The sequence below is a fragment of the Hoplias malabaricus genome, chromosome 15, assembly GCF_029633855.1.
Source record: "Hoplias malabaricus isolate fHopMal1 chromosome 15, fHopMal1.hap1, whole genome shotgun sequence".
NCBI lineage: Eukaryota > Metazoa > Chordata > Actinopteri > Characiformes > Erythrinidae > Hoplias > Hoplias malabaricus.
Window position 1 is genome coordinate 31,739,662 of NC_089814.1, and position 18,042 is coordinate 31,757,703.

Here is an 18,042-nt window from a genome sequence, read left to right on the forward strand (position 1 = left end):
TCCATTTTCACCTCTCAAGAGACTCCACCAGTTGCACACGTTGCACCAGTCTCAGGAGGGCGTGGGCGAGAATGTGCTTCCTTAGAGAGTGAGGCCGACCCACCGCTTCTTTTTGCGCTGCTGCTAATGCAACACCACTTAACAGCTTAACATGCCAGAAGAGAGTGCAAACTGCCCAGATTAATCACATAATCTGACAGATGCATGTGCTAGCTAGCACCATTAGCAGAGGGATGAGGTGGGTGTAGCCATCCTACCCACCAAGAAAGTGAGGCCGTTTGTTCTCAGTAGAACTGACTCCTAGCCTGGGATGGTGGCGGAGGAAACACTGTGGATAGAACTCACGATTTCATGATAATATTGGCCAGTGTGCCACTCAGGAGCATGCCAAAATATTCTTAAAATATGTAACGAAAACATGACCTTCATATCAGTGGAAGAGGTGGTAGAAGTCATTAATTACATCGTAGGAAGAAGAAAATACATCCAAAGGAGTGAAGAATTAATAACCCTTACTTTAAGGTAATTTAGAAGTTGGGTAAAGTAAATGGTGGCCTATAATGTGCCAACAACTAGCAGCTATTCCTTTTCATACCCATGTTCCTTTAAATATGATCAAATCTGCAGCATGTTGTGAATTAATTTGTGAGCGGCTGCAGTGCTTGATGATGTCGGTGGGTTTGGGTAGGGGTTTTGTTGTGTTGGGACAAAGGGCTTTTCTTGTTCCGGCCTTGTTTTTGTGGTTAGGAATTAGCATCTGCTTAAAGTAAATTCATTCTGTGACACACAAGCACACACGTTTACACACACACACACACACACACACACAAGCACACACACACACACAATCTCTCTATCTCTCACTGTTTGGTTTTGCAACCTTGCAGCCTTATTGCATCCTTTGACCGCAGGAAGACAGCAACTCAGAAGTGTATTTCATAAACTCCAAAAATGAGTTTGTTCTATTTTATCACTCCCCAAACAGCTTATCTGTTTTTGCAGTTTGTTGCTAAATAAAAAAACAAAACCAAAAAAACAGCAAGATGCAAAGAAGCAGCATTCCTCAGAAATTAGAGAGAGTGCTCAGAGGTGGTTGGAGAAGCTTAAGAGCGATTCAGCAGAGTTGGCAGCTTGGGTCTCTTGCAGTTACGTGGAGGAAACTGTGGCCAGGCCAGAAAGAGGAAGTTGCCTCTCCTGTTTGGTAGTGTTCACCCCACCACTCGAAAGAAAGTGAGTGACGGCTCTGTCGTCACAGATTTCGCATGTGGAAATGAAAGTCGATTGATGCACTATGGACTGAGTCCTTCTGTGGAGCTTTATTAGCAAGCTTTAATGTGCACAATTAGCGCTTGATTCTTCTTGAGTACGTTTGCATGTGTGATGTAGCACGCTCGTTTTGTTTTGTTTTTTATTTGCAGAATCAGTTTCCTCAGTTTTAGTTCACAGATCACTTTCTCATAACACAAAGAGTGCTACGGATCTGTTGATACCGCACTCCTCCCCCAAAAAAACAGGAAAAAGATGATATACCACAGTGCACTATTCACATATTCACTAATACCCCGTGTCACATGCGAGGGCCACGTAGAGAGGCATGTTCTAATCTAGAATCAAGTCAAGAGCGCTTGATAAACCAAGATCACTGAGCAGAACAGAGCTACCCAAGGACACTTCTGGAAGAGGCCTGCTGTGTTTCACAATCACTCCCAGCTTCCTGAATGCTGGTGGCTCGGTCTGAAACCAGAATAAAAGAAATAAACTGCGAGATATGTGCCCTCTTCCATCGGCATCTGTCAAACGATTCCTGGAAAGTTCAGTCTCACATCACGCCTGCTAAAAGAGACACTGTAATAGTGATAATCAGAAACTGTAAGAAAATGATCAGTTCATGGGTTGCAGTCACACCCTCATTGGATCTAATGGAAAACTGTATCAAACGCATTTCTCTGCTCTTGTGAGTGAATCTGTGTTATTCATACACAGATCTTACACAAGCTTTAGTAATTGTCTTATTTCACTCGTGTTTTGATGTAGTGTTTAAGAGACTACAGACACAAGCCATGTATTCTTTTGTATCATTGTTTTCTGAGTCCCTACACCCTCCATAGTGCACAGTGTTGGTCATAATATAAGGGTCTCTGCACTTATGTAGTGCATAATATGTAGAAAATCATTTTTAATGAGCTGTTTTCTGGTTGAAATAGCGAAATGATTACTGCCTGGTGTAGTATTATTAGTTTTATTATCTATGATGGGCACTATGTAGGGAGTATGGCGCTATTTTGGGACGCGGCCCGAGCCCTACTACTTATATTTCTTTAATATAAAGTTTCAATAATGATATGATTTTTAAACACATTATCAATATTTCACTACACGTTATTTACAGTGTCTGTCACTCACTGACAGTCATTAGAGGGCGCTGTCATCAGTTCAGCACTCAATTTGAAAGTTAATTATTAATTATTAACATTGACAAAGCCGAGAGGTGGTTGTTTGATGTTGATGTCGATGTTGTGTTGTCTTCAGTTCTTGGCAGATTTTCTGTGGCTTTCCTTTTGTAGTTCATATCGATATCGGAATTATATCGTATCACCCAAAATTAAGAACTGTATTGTGATCTTTTTTGGCCGTATCGTCCAGCTCTAAGCTGTGTGTTTGAGTAACGAGTAGGTCCCCAATATGGCGGCTACTCTACACAGTGATGTCAGCTGGGACCCATGGATATAATGCTTTACATACATGACAATGACACGTCCTCAATAGCACTCCCTTGTGGAGCAGTTCCTAAATGAGAGCTAGTGGGTTACTTAGTTAGATACAAGCCTGTTCCACGAGGTGAGATATGTAAAAACACAAAGAGAGAGAGAGTAAAGGGAAGAAAAGGTTAAAGTGAACTGCGTCACTGGTCTTTTTATGCTTATTCTTTGTGTAAATAATTAAAAGAGCATTAGACAATCTTAAAACCTGATCTGGGACAGCATCTATTGGACATTCAGGGGCTATAGGGAGGTGCTAACACATTACAGTATTGAAAACTTTTAAAGGAATCTTAAAATCAATGGAAAACGAACAGTGAATCCGTTCAGTGAAGATACAACAGGTGTGATATGGTCTTCTTTTGGGACTTGTGAGTTCTGTGGCTGCTGCGTTCTGTCTGTAGCCGTTTAAGGGCATTTAACCTGAAAAATGCATTGCAGTGATACAGCCGTGAAAGAACTAGAGCAAGCATCTGCTTCCTTCCTCACACATGGATGTCCTTAATGCAAACTCTTTGTCATAGCTGCTTTTTTTTTGTGCGTTTCCTTATTTTCAATTTCATCAGTTTATTCCTTTTATAACTGTGCAACAACCGAGTTCTCTATTCAGTTCTGTTCTCTTGTTGCAGCGTATGAAATAATCTAATTCGTGATATACTTCTTAAAGGTTTGGACCTGAGGCAGATTTTCTCTAACCCTTCTGGCACAACACACACTTTGAGTGTTTACCCATGTCCCCCGTTGTTTAAAAGAAGGGACAACTTCACGGGATTCAAGTTTTTGTCGCTGGAGTTTAGGTACAGCTCGTCAAAATAGAGTTATACCTCTACATCTAGTCTGTAACTTGTTTGACTAATGTCAAAAACACTGTTTTAACGAGTGAAAAAAAAAGAAACCACAAAGTGAGCTGGACATTGTGGCGTTGTGAAATGCCAGAGAAAAAAAACATTTTCATTTTCAATGAAAGCAGTACAGAGTCACTATTCAGCAACTTTCAACCTCTTAAATTACTCTGAACCCTCTTGGCTACACTGTGCCGTGACCCTCCTGTAAGAAAGAGGTTATGATGAGAGAGTGGGGCCTAAAAAGTCCCTATTAAGTTTAAATTCAATCATATGATTTCTTTTTGGAGTTGGAGCCTAATTTGTCTCAGGGTCGATATCATCAGTAGACGGGGTGGAGATGTGTATCAGTTCACCCCAAGCCATCCGGATATCTGCCCTGCGCAAACATTGGTTCTTCATTCACTGTGTGTGTGTGGGGGGGTGGGGTGGGGTGGTGGTGTTCATCCCATTAGCTTGAGATTTGACATAACTTAGGTTTATCGGTGCAGCACAGGATCAAAAGTGCATCTGTGCTGAAGGAGCAGCAGGGAGTTTTTTTGGGTAAGAAAAGCTTTGCAAAGTTGCTCAGACTCGCTTTGCATCTCAGCTACGATCTTCTTTCGAGCTACACCCATGGAGCTGCCTGTTCCCCAAGAAAGGCAAATCAGCTTGTCAGAAGCAGGAAGTGAAAACCCAGTATCACTCTGTAGCTCACATGTTCGAGACAGAAGATAACAAAGCGAACGTCTCTGTTTGGTTTGTTCACCTGGTATCTCAGGCTTCATCGTATGGCTTATGACCAAAGCAGCTGGCAACGTCTACAGAGGCCCACGTTCTACTTTAGAAGTTACACCCTAAGCCCTTTGATATACTATGTAAATGACTGAATTTCCTGTCAGTGTATCCACTAAGTAAAAGGCCTTCTTGTTTTCAAGAGACACTTCCGAAGAGATTAACACAAAGATAATCCGCATGCATTAGAAGATGAAAGTCAAAGGAAAATAAGTGGGAAAAAAAAAACAAACCAAAACAGGAATTTCCAGAATTTCCCAAACTGGTTCTTTTCACCACAAAGTTAGGCCTGGAACCAAAAATGTCACCGTGAACAGTGCTGAAAGATTTAATCACTGGTAGTTTCACTCTTGTCTCAGATCTGAAAAGAATCGACAGGTTTTTGTTTACATGTTTCCACTATGAGTCGAACTGTTACTATGGAGCTACTACGGAGTAAAGGGAGAACTTATCAGATCAGACTTACCCCAGAATCCAGCCCTGAATTTCACTCACACAGAGTCCACTTCTGAAACTATTACAACAGAAGGTTTAACAAAAGCAATTATGAAAAATGGCATTAGATATTGTTCATTATTATTTATTATTGTTTATTTATTATTTAGATGTTGTAGGTTGTGTTTGATGATGTGTTAAATGTCATCTATGTCCAAAGAAATAGTAACATAGCTCTGTTTTTGTGTATTATTAGTTTATTACATCAGCTCTTCCACGTTGTGTGGAAATTTCATGAGGAACGGACCAATAGGAGTGCTCTAAAATTGACTTTTTTGAAAGATAAGAAGGGGGTTTTTTGCTACGTACAAAATTACTTGGAATTTGTTTTTCTCTTTTTCACTCTGACAATGTTTTCCATCACTTAATGACCATTTAATAGAAATGGAATCATTTTGTAGAAATGTAAGTAATTATTTAACGTGTGTGGAACAAGGGAACAGTAACAGATGTTTTCTTCGTGCAAAAACAAGACAGGACACACATCCCTTACCTTCAAGTCACATCTGAGATCTGAATTTAATCTGAAATCATAGCATGCTTCTGTTGCTTTCAATAGCTGGACGTTTCGTGGGGGGGCAATGTTCACTGAAGTTTGTTACCCACCACCAGTCCTTTCAGAGCTTCATTCAACAAGAATTCTTTACTCCCTTTTGCTTTGACACGGTCACAGAAGGCTGCATGGTGCTGTTGCTAATGTCATCACTCAGACTAGGGACTTAATTTGCAGTCAGCTGAACCGCAAGCCCCATCTGCCAGCTTTATTGTGTCTCAGTTAGTGAAAGGCAGCAGTTGTCCTGTTTGGCAAATGCCCTCGCAGAAGAAAAAATATAACACTTGAACTGTTAGCAAAAATTAGGAGGTTTTAATGAACGTTTGAACATTAATCTTTAAGAAGATGACAGTAAGTGGGTAGATGAGCTGTTTTGTTACCAGGAAAGTCTTGAGGATCTTATATATATCATCACTGTCCAATTAAAAACGTTCATTCATTTTCTGCAAGTGATTATCCAGTTCAGGGCAGCGGTGGGTCCGGAGCCTACCCGGAGTCGCTGGGCACAAGGTGGTATCATGTCCTTCGCAGGGCGACATTCACTCACACATTAACACTTTTGGACACTTTTGAGTCTCCAATTCACCTACCAACGTGTGTTTTTGGAGCGTGGGGGGAAACCGGAGCACCCGGAGGAAACCCACGCAGACACAGGGAGAACACACCACACTCCCCACAGACAGTCACCCGGAGGAAACCCACGCAGACACAGAGAGAACACACCACACTCCTCACAGACAGTCACCCGGAGGAAACCCACGCAGACACAGGGAGAACACACCACACTCCTCACAGACAGTCACCCGGAGGAAACCCACGCAGACACAGAGAGAACACACCACACTCCTCACAGACAGTCACCTGGAGGAAACCCACGCAGACACAGGGTGAACGCACCACACTCCTCACAGACAGTCACCCGGAGGAAACCCACGCAGACACAGGGAGAACACACCACACTCCTCACAGACAGTCACCCGGAGGAAACCCACGCAGACACAGGGAGAACACACCACACTCCTCACAGACAGTCACCCGGAGGAAACCCACCCAGACACAGAGAGAACACACCACACTCCTCACAGACAGTCACCCGGAGGAAACCCACGCAGACACAGGGAGAACACACCACACTCCTCACAGACAGTCACCCGGAGGAAACCCACGCAGACACAGAGAGAACACACCACACTCCTCACAGACAGTCACCCGGAGGAAACCCACGCAGACACAGAGAGAACACACCACACTCCTCACAGACAGTCACTCGGAGGAAACCCACGCAGACACAGGGAGAACACACCACACTCCTCACAGACAGTCACCCGGAGGAAACCCACCCAGACACAGAGAGAACACACCACACTCCTCACAGACAGTCACCCGGAGCAGGACTCAAACCCAACCTCCAGGACCCTGGAGCTGTGACATACCATGTACCTCCATGTATCTCCCAAAATGCAAACTTTACAGGAGAAGGAAAAAACCTTCTTAACTTTCAATGGAAGCCAATGTAAAAAGATCTTATTCCAAGTCATTTTGGAGCATTTCTATACACAATGTGAAGGTCCTTCCTCCTTGTTCATGTGTACAATACTGTCTTAAAGCATTCGCAATAATGTTCCTCTTCATTATTTTCCGGCCGTAAATACGTCATAGGAATTCCATTGTTCTCTATTTTGGCAAGGCCTCTATACCAGACCATTGGTTTTTTGAAAACAGTGGCCTTATTTAATTGAATAACAACATGTAGTTAGTGATTCAGGTGGCTTACACTGTGCCTCAAATAAGGCAAATATGTTGTGGGAGGCGTTTGCCACTGCTAGTGGCAAAACAAGCTACAAATGAAGTTCCCTAATCCAGTGTTGACACCATGTTAAATCGCTCATATGATCAGACTCCTTTCTCTTAATGGAGTCTTTTGAAGGGCTATAAGTAGACAAGGCATTATCAACTCATATTTAAGGTGAATGCAGGATTCTTTTAAATCATTATGATCTCAAATCCTTGTCTGAAGCTAGTGGTTGTATTAGAGCTGGACGATATTGTCAAAATTTATATCACGATATATTTCTTATCGGATATCGACACGAACCGTATGAAATCCAGTGCCCTGTAATGACCTTCAATCAGTGACAGACGCTGTAAATAAAGTACATTAAAATATTAATGTGTTTAAAATCATATCATTGTTTTTGAAACATTTTACATTGCGATAAATATTGATATCGATCTATTGACGAGCCCTAGGTGGTATCGTGTACTGCTCTTTCTGAAGATTTGTCAGCGAACCAGTTTTCTGTGATCAGCAGATAATAGGTGAATCAAGTCAGCAAAACTGCACACTTACAAACTGTCCCCAAAAATGTTAGCAACCCTGTTTCCTCTTCCTTTTTTTATCCTTTTGCACAATAACGGTTGAACAAGATTATTCTGTAGGCAGGGAATCCCTGCTGTCAATATACTTTAGTACAAGTTAGCAGCTCAGTGTTGCTGTAATATATGAGTGTTTTGCCAATTTGCTCTGCCATTGAGGAAAGAACAGAGCCTCCATCTTAGCTGGCAATGCAGGAAACTCCCAGCTTCCGTGTTTAATGGCAAGGAACAATGAAAAAAAAAAGTGCTGCTTTCAGCAACATACTCCCAGTCCACTCTACACGTCGTTCTACAACCCTGGTTTGTTATAGGTCAGTCAAATGTCTGTGTGTATCAACGACTGGCTTTCCATTATTCCAAATGTTCCAAAACTACTTTAAACACACAATGTAACGTTTAGCTCCAAATAGATCTTTTTAACTGTGTTGCCGTTTCTTTAAAGGGAATGCGAGTTGCCGTTTCAGCCGTTTGTGTGCCCTCATCTTATCTAGGTATCTTCTATGTACCACGTTCCCAGGCGTATTCAACAGATAAACTCAAGATGAATTTGGATTAGCCTTGCGGTGCCTATCGTGGGATTAGCATTATGGGAAATTTGTTCGTAGAAATGATGAATTGCAAACATGTTATCACAGTAGCCTGATAAGAGTCCTAGTGGTGGTCTAGTGGCTAGGATGTGTGCTCACCGCCCCCTAGTGTTCATTAGTGCGTGTGTAAATGTGTGTTTCACTGCACGGATTGGCCAAAAAAGTGATTCTAATAAGGCTTGTGCTCTTCTGAAATACCGTAAATATACTATTAAATATCATTCAAATCTAATGCTAGTAATTCTTTATCTGCTGATGGTGATATGATTCCAGTGTCAACATGTCTGTCTAATTTGCATATTTGTATATTCAAATAAACAAGCTCAGTCCTGTGAAACATAAAGATGGATGTTGTTCTGTTTCTTGTTGTGAAAATGTCGTAGAGCGGACACTTAGCACGAGGCCCACTGCTCTGCTAACTGAGCCATAATGAGGCCCGCCGCTTCGCCTCTCGGGCCCCGGTGGCATGCATCAATGTGGCTTTGTGTGCTGCTTGCTGCAACTCTTACTGAGCCACCAATTTGGCTTCATGACATAGGCTGCGTTCCCCTCGCCGCACGTTTGACTTCATCAGCGCATTACCTCGACCAGCAGGGCTATGACAAGTTTAATATTGCTCAGCAGGCCTCTCGCTCCGGGAGCCTTTAGCGTGACATCAGCCTCGTCTCAAGCCCGGAGCAGACGGCCAGTCCCGTGCAGTCGGACCTGTTTGATGTAGATGTGAAAGCGAGAAGTTAAGTTAATGTTGCAGAATTCATCCAGTGAACATAATCTGTGGCTGGAATTCTTTTCATTTTAAAGACTGGCCTGATCTTGCTCTCTCTCTCTCTCTCTCTCTCTCTCTCTCGTTTCTCATTCTCTCCCTCCCTTTGCCCTTCCTTATTGATGTACATCTCGTTTTGATGTGCGACTCAGTGTAGTGAGAGCTCTGTGTCATGAGATGTAGTCAAAGACAGTGGTGGTGTGTTAGTGTGTGTTGTGCTGGTGTAGAGTGGATCAGACACAGCAGTGCTGCTGGAGTTTTTAAACCCTGTGTCCACTCTCTGTCCACTCTGTGAGACACGCCTCCCTCGTTGGTCCACCTTGTAGATGTAAAGTCAGAGACAGTAGCTCATCTGTCGCTGCACAGTGGGTGTCGCTCGTCCTCTAGTCCTTCATCAGTGACACAGGACGCTGTCGGCTGGATTTTGGTCGGTGGACTGTTCTCAGTGCAGACACTGAGGGGTTTAAAAACTCCAGCAGCACTGCTGTGTCTGATCCACTCTACACCAGCACAACACACACTAACACACCACCACCACGTCAGTGTCACTGCAGTGCTGAGAATGATCCACTACCACATCATACCTGCTCTCTGTGGGGGTCCTGAGCGCTAAGGAACGGGGAAAGCCCTAAACAAAGTATGCAGAGCAGCTGAGGAGTACAGTCTGTAACTGTAGAGCTATAAAGTGCTCCTGTATGGTCAGCGGAGATGACTAAATGGACAGTGAATGTAGAGGCTGAGTTGTGTAAAGGTATAGCAGTGCTGAGACGTGGCCATTTTGCTTAATGTAAGATAAAACATCAGCTGCTTGTGTCCTGACATTCCCCGTGGCTTTACATTGAAACAAGACAGTAGATATGTAGACAGCATCTCTGCTCTGATCCTCCACACTATACCTGCCTTTTTCAGATAGATGATTATGGAAATGAAGGCAAACATGGGTCTGGATTATTCGTGTATTCAAATAAGCAAGCTCACCCCTACTACGATTTGCATTCCATTCCCCCCCACCCCTGAAATTAAGGCTATTAAATGGACGTTTGTTCCCTCTTTGCTGAGTGTTTTGGCATGGCTTTACACCAGATGTTGCTGTGAGGATTTAGCCTCCAGTGCATTAGTGAGGTGTGAGGCTCATCCTAGAGATATTCCAGCAAATGCTGAGGAGCTTTATAATCTTCTAAGAGATGCTTGGCAGCTAATCCAGTGCAGTTTTCCCCTCGTGATATTAAGACAAATGAAGTTCATCTGTGTCTTGTCTTACAGCCACATGACGACTCAACACGCTTGGAGGAGAGCACTAACTTAGCCTCTTGTTACATCAGCAACTAATGTTTGTGTTGTCCAGCATTGTTCTGAGTAACAGCGGAGATGTAGGACTGTCTGAATCACAGAGAGAGAGAGAGAGCAAGGCTATGGACTCAGTTTCTAACGATAGGGCAAAGGCGTTCACATGGTTGTGCCACTTGGGAGCTCATGCAGGTTATATAAGCTGTGAGTATGCATTTGAACACCTGTATCAGCAGGTATTAGAATAATTTAGATCGGTCTATTTACTATCGGAAATACACACCGAGCGATCACTTTGTATCTACACTCATTGTCCATTTTATCCATGTTCTCCAGCGCTCATGACCCCCACAGAGCAGGTGTGACGTGGTGGTGGTGTGTTAGTGTGTGTTGTGCTGGTGTAGAGTGGATCAGACACAGCAGTGCTGCTGGAGTTTTTAAACCCCTCAGAGTCTGGACTGAGAACAGTCCACCGACCAAAAACATCCAGCCGACAGCGTCCTGTGTCACTGATGAAGGACTAGAGGACGAGCGACACACTCTGTGCAGCGACAGATGAGCTACTGTCTCTGACTCTACATCTACAAGGTGGACCAACGAGGGAGGAGTGTCTCACAGAGTGGACGATGAATGCTTTAAAACCTCAGGCAGCACTGCTGTGTCTGATCCACCTGCAATGAATGTGATTGTAGATCTATACAGAGCTCCTGTGTGGTCAGTGGAGCTGATAAAATGGACAGTGAGTGTAGATAAAAGGTAATAGATAGATAAACAGCTAGAGTCCCGTTATCGTCCATTCCAAACAGCTGAAAAGGCTCTGGCACTGCCTTCAGATGCCGTCTTGTGCACTGTTTACTAACTAAAGCCACATTTAATATGTCACCGTTTTGAAGTTAATGTGTCATAAAGTTAAAGGCAAACCCTCCCCACAGTCGTAATTATTTCTCCAAGGAGCTCAGTCATGCGTCTGAGTGATGTGAGATGGTTGTTTGAAAAGGCTTTACTGGACCTTGCAGTGCTGTTGTTTTGAATGGGGAGCAGGTCTAATATTCAAGAGATGTTAAAACGTCTAAAACATCGACCCCCTCCCAGCCAAACGAAAACGTCTTGAGAAAAGACATCAAAGGCACTTGGCATATGGGTTTTGTGTTTGCTATGCAAATGAAACGAGCAGCTTCTGACGCCTGACATTATCCACATCCTCTCTGGTGTAAGATGAAGAGCTGATGGAGCTGATCTCCCGCAGAGCGCTGCCGAATGGAGCACCTGCGGCTGCTCTGACTGAGCGGGAAGAAGAGCCTCGCCAGCTTTCGTTGTATTTACGCGGCGCTGCTATCAATACCGGCCTCCCACACGTGGCCGCTCTAACCAGACCCACGCACTCCTGTTTGCCCCTGGATCCTCAGCCCACTCTGCTTCTTCAGCCTCGCCGCAGACTGCCAGCCGAGCTGCCGGCTCTCCGAGGCACTGCGTCAGACGCGGTTCTCCAGGTGCAGTGGTGATGAGGATACACTCCGACACCGACTGGAACTGGTCGGTCACCCACGACTCGGGTCAAACAAGCAATGGAAGGATATACCCCCAAAGTGGTTCAGACATACCTGAAGGCCACATCGTTTTTCACTGTATGATGGATGCTCCTCTCTTCTTCCACAGCACTGGCCAAAATCTTAGGCACCTACAATTATTGTTTTTATTTTAAATACTTGATCTTCTTTAAAAGTGTGGTACTTTTGTAAATTGATATGTAAATACAATAAATACAAAAAAGTAAATACAGTAAAACACGAGTATTATTTTTTTTTTATTATTTTTTTTTAAAGTAGTAGCAGTGTTGTGAGCGAATGTGAAGAACAAAGCATGTTTCCAGATGTTGTCCTGGATCGTATGGATTTGTTAAATCAACAGCACACTCGATTTAACGTAATGTATTTAAGAGTATTTATTAAATTTGGTAAAACTAGGTATTGGATGATAGCTTCAAATAATACTGGACTGCCATGAGGAGAGATTGGAAAGGGTTAAACCGACGATGTTCCCACAGAATATCACTACTTACCGTAATAATGTTATTTATTCTAATGTTTTCATTCTAAAACGACAGATTTTTTTGAGCAAATAAACACTTACTGTTCAGATAAATAGCTTTTTTTACATTGTGTTTTCGCAGGTCCCAGTAAACAATTAGCCGTCGATTCAACGTTGAAATAACGTAATGACTGCCGTCTAATCAACGTTCTCTTAAGGTTGAAAATGAAAGTTGAAAAGACCAAACACAGACATTGAAAAGGCGACTATTAGACGTATTTTGGACGTCCATTGACGTTATTAATTGGTCCCGAAATAAATTACTTGTATAAAACGCGTTTTGGACGTCCACTGACGTTATCGATTGGTCACCACTTAACTAACTTATTAAGATGGATTTTGGACGTCCATTGACGTTTAAATTATGTCCTTAACGAACAGACTACTTTTAGACCTTTTTTGAACGTCCAGGGATGTTCCTTGTTTACTGGGGTGTCTAAAACCTTCGCATATTACTGTAGATATGGTTAGATACTTTAGAGATAACAGCCTGTTTGAGATTGTATAACTCTGTAACATGGATGTACGCCCTGGGTTTTGCTCGTTACATCACGTATTTGTCCCTGTGCTGTCCCCCAGCCACACCATGCACCTGCGAGGCCTCATAGCGCTTCTCCACCAACGTGGAACGGAGTCTGTTCCGGTTTGAACCGTTCAGGTACCGGAATCCGAAAAGTTTGGTTGCAGCGGCAACCAAAGAATAGTAGGTTTTTCAGCACGAACCACGAGGACGTCTGTGATCAAGGAGCGATGGCGTCACCCAGGAGGAGCGCACTGTGTAGTCTTCTACGTCTTATCATTGTTGAACCATGTTTGCTTTTTGGAGAAGAACAAACGTCGGTAACAACAGCTCAAACGCTCAAAGGTCGTCTACACGCTCCGCTATCTTCTCGTTTCTGTTTACTGCCGCTGTGCAGCGCCCCCTGTTGATTATGTGTTCTGTGACATATCCACGGTTTCCAATAAAACTGTCCAATAAAAGCAGCTGGTTCTCTGAAAAGCACCAAGGTTCTTATAAACCGTGAGGAACCAGTTCAAGAACCAGGTCAGTGACAGGCTTCACAGACGTTCCTAATTTTGTCCTTTATAAGCTCCCTTTGTTTTTTGATTTTTTGGATTGTCGTTCATTGTTGATTGTTGGTGTGTTTCTGTGTAATGTCCACTTCTGCGTAATACCTCAGTTCTTCACGTCTCCACAATTACGCATTACAACCCATACATTTGTGCTTTGTTGGCTTGCATCGTTTGCCAAAACTCAATTTAATAAATACTAGAAAACACTGAGAACATTGTTATTAACGGAGAAGAGCAGCAGAAACATTGCTGTGTATTTAAGAGATTTAAGGGTTGACTTTAACATCATTGCTAGCTGCAGGTTTAACTTTCTCTGTGTCTCAAGGAAAGCGGAAATTCACTGATGGAGCCTGGGTTGCAAGTACTAGCCGTAGACGTGACGTAAACGAGTGGTTTGGTGAAGCAGTGAGTGTGCCTTTAATGCTTGGAGATGGCCTGTGGTAGGATGTTGATGATGCTGCTCGTATCCGTTTCTTCAGCAGCCAAGTAATGGTCATGTCCCTGAGGTTCCCTTTACAGCGAGAGAGGGAGAGGAAGAGAGGAGAGTGCTATTGATTTTTATTGTATTCATCGACTGGCTCCAGTGATATTTACTCATTTGCTTTGTCCGCTCATATGTGTGTGTGTGTGTGTGTGTGTGTGTGTGTGAGTGTGTGTGTGTTCAACTCCCCCTGTTAAAGTGCTTAGTCATTGAGTCCCATCTTGTGCCATTTCTACAGAGAAGGACTACAACAGCCTTTGTGAGAAGCAGCCAATCGGGCGCATGCTCTTTCGGCAGTTCTGTGACACCAGGCCGGAGCTGAGGCGCTGTGTCAGATTTCTGGATGCTGTGGTAAGAGGCCAATTACTTTTCTTTATTCATGCATTCATTCATTCATTCATTCATTCCTTTATTTATATAAGGGTTGTTCAGATGCTAGACAAACCCTTTCATTCACAACTTCAAGGATCCAGAGGCTAGTGCGGGAGATTCTGATGTTGTTGGTGGCTGTAGTTTTATAAAAAAAATAAATTCAAACTCTTTTCTAATTTTCTAAACTTTTCTAATTGAATGTAGGTGCGTTCTGTAGTAACAACACTTAAATTTGCAGGACAGAGGTCAGTACAGGCCCAGATTCATGACCATTTGATCATTATCACCAACCCTGCTCCAGAAGATGTACGCCGAGTCTGTTTCCCACCACAATCTGCAACACATACTGCTTCTTCTTGACTGGCTGGATCAGAGGCATTAGTGTAAAGTGAGGAGGGTGGGGCTTGCTAAATGCAGACTGGAGATCTCCTAGAAAAGTAGTTTTTCATAAAATCCCCTGCCTACAGTCTATATAATACCATCAGTCGTTACTATTGTTAATAACTCAGACATATTTCCCTATGTTTAGAAAAGAACAGGTTATACTTTCACTTGAAACATATTTATATTAAATGTGTAGGGCCCTTGGTGCATTACGCAAACCGATGGCTCTCAACTCATGTCTACAGGCCTCCACAGGACCCCAAATCTGTGTGTTGTTTAAGAGCTACATTCATTCATTCATTGTCTGTAACCCTTGTCCAGTTCAGGGTCGTGGTGGGTCCGGAGCCTACCCGGCATCACTGGGCGCAAGGTGGGAACACACCCTGGAGTGGGCGCCAGTCCCCACACACTCACACCTACAGACACTTTTGAGTCGCCAATCCACCTACCAACCTGTGTTTTTGGAGCATGGGAGGAAACCCACACAGACACAGGGAGAACACGCCACACTCCTCACAGACAGTCACCCTGAGGAAACCCACGCAGACACAGGGAGAACACACCACACTCCTCACAGACAGTCACCCCGAGGAAACCCACGCAGACACAGGGAGAACACACCACACTTCTCACAGACAGTCACCCGGAGGAAACCCACGCAGACACAGAGAGAACACACCACACTCCTCACAGACAGTCACCCGGTGGAAACCCACGCAGACACAGGGAGAACACACCACACTCCTCACAGACAGTCACCCGGTGGAAACCCATGCAGACACAGGGAGAACACACCACACTCCTCACAGACAGTCACCCGGAGGAAACCCACACAGACACAGGGAGAACACACCACACTCCTCACAGACAGTCACCCTGAGGAAACCCACGCAGACACAGGGAGAACACACCACACTCCTCACAGACAGTCACCCGGAGGAAACCCACGCAGACACAGGGAGAACACACCACACTCCTCACAGACAGTCACCCGGAGGAAACCCACGCAGACACAGGGAGAACACACCACACTCCTCACAGACAGTCACCCTGAGGAAACCCACGCAGACACAGGGAGAACACACCACACTCCTCACAGACAGTCACCACACTCCACACTCCTCACAGACAGTCACCCGGAGGAAACCCACGCAGACACAGGGAGAACACACCACACTCCTCACAGACAGTCACCCGGAGGAAACCCACGCAGACACAGGGAGAACACACCACACTCCTCACAGACAGTCACCCGGAGGAAACCCACGCAGACACAGGGAGAACACACCACACTCCTCACAGACAGTCACCCGGAGGAAACCCACGCAGACACAGAGAGAACACACCACACTCCTCACAGACAGTCACCCGGAGGAAACCCACGCAGACACAGGGAGAACACACCACACTCCTCACAGACAGTCACCCGGAGGAAACCCACGCAGACACAGGGAGAACACACCACACTCCTCACAGACAGTCACCCGGAGGAAACCCACGCAGACACAGAGAGAACACACCACACTCCTCACAGACAGTCACCCGGAGGAAACCCACGCAGACACAGGGAGAACACACCACACTCCTCACAGACAGTCACCCAGAGGAAACCCACACCTGGGGCTGAGACAGAGACACTACCTTCTGCGCCAGTGAGTTATTTAAAACCCTTAGTAATGACCTGTCAGCCGGACTACACTTATGTTTTTGAATACATTTTTAGTTGTTTGTTATTTACTATTTAATTTATCAGTACAGAAAGCCTGTAACTGTAAAGGCTACCACTGACAAACTGTCTTTGCATCGTACTGTATGTAGCGCTCAAGTTGAGGCTGAAAGGCCCTCTGGTTATTTAACATTTAGAACATGTTTTACATGCTTTACCCTCCAGTCAAAGACAGTCTCTTTTGACACGACGTGCCAAATTCAAGTAAGCTCATGAGAGCTGTTACATTCTCTGCCCTTACAAGCCACAACAACAAGACCTCAGTGTAAAAAAAAATCGCCGTTCGCTCACACACCTCCACCCACGCATGAACCATCCTTGCTGTTTGCTCCTCTCCAAAGGCCAAGTAGCTGCATGTTTAGCCAAAGTGTGATAGCTGTGGCGCTGACTGCATTAATAAACATTTTATGAACAGAGAGCAGTGTCTTGGCCTCAAATCAGGGGGCTTTCCTCACCCGCATTCAAACAAATTACCCATTGACAAAAGCCAGGCACGTATTAGTACAACGAGGCTCTTCAACATAATCATCTGTCTTAGACTGCTGTAGGGAGGACTCGGTTATTCCGTTGCTTGACTTCACTCTTGGGACTTAACATGGTCTAAAACATGCGGCACGGTGTGCTGGTGTCGGTACGAGTGGATCAGACACAGCAGTGACTGCTGGAGTTTTTAAACCCCTCGGTGTCTGGACTGAGAACAGTCCACCGACCAAAAACATCCAGCCGACAGCGTCCTGTGTCACTGATGAAGGACTAGAGGACGAGCGACACACACTGTGCAGCGACAGATGAGCTACTGTCTCTGACTCTACATCTACAAGGTGGACCAATGAGGAAGGAGTGTCTCACAGAGTGGACAGAGAGTGGACACAGGGTTTAAAAACTCCAGCAGCACTGCTGTGTCTGATCCACCCGCAATGAAAGTATGCAGAGAAATAGGTCGATCACAGTCCGTAATTGTAGAACTATATAGAGCTCCTGTGTGGTCAGTGGAGCTGATAAAAAGGTGAGTGTAGGTAGAAGGTAATCGATAGATAAACAGCTAGAATGAGCGGATCTATTGGTTCTGGCACTGCCTTCAGCACGTTCGCCTCCCAGCGCTGGGATCCTATCTGGGTGGAGTTTCCACATTCTCCCCGTGTCTGCGTGGGTTTTGGCGAATTGGCTTCTGTAATAACTGTCCTGGTGTGAGCGAATGTGTGTGTGTTCCAGGTATGTGTTGGCGCTGTGTCCTGGGTGAAACCCTAGTGCCCGATGAGGTCCTCCAGGTGGACGGTCGTTCCTGGTCGAGAGTACACTGTGCACGTTTGTCTGCTGCTGCTCGCCAGTGTGTGTGTGGATTGAGTGTTGAATGGGATGGCGTTCTGATTGTATAGTGTCCTTGAGTGTCTAGAAAGGCGCTATGTAAGTGTAGTGATAAATACAAACAAATTCAAAAATGTATTCTGCAGTATTCTCAGCAATCCCCCACCTGGCCACCT

General features: G+C 44.6%; 1 protein-coding gene across 4 annotated transcripts in view; it reads left to right on the plus strand.

The window, feature by feature from the left end:
- The window catches only part of grk6 (G protein-coupled receptor kinase 6), a 41,837-nt gene that overhangs the window by 7,197 nt on the left and 16,598 nt on the right, over window positions 1-18,042 (plus strand). For all 4 annotated transcript variants that reach the window (XR_010795461.1, XM_066645202.1, XM_066645204.1 and 1 more), the window contains exon 3: window positions 14,318-14,430. Coding sequence is in view for 3 of the 4 variants with exons in the window: in XM_066645202.1 (XP_066501299.1) it covers window positions 14,318-14,430 (113 nt within the window). In the remaining variant the exon portion in view is untranslated. The remainder of the gene's footprint in view (window positions 1-14,317; window positions 14,431-18,042) is intronic.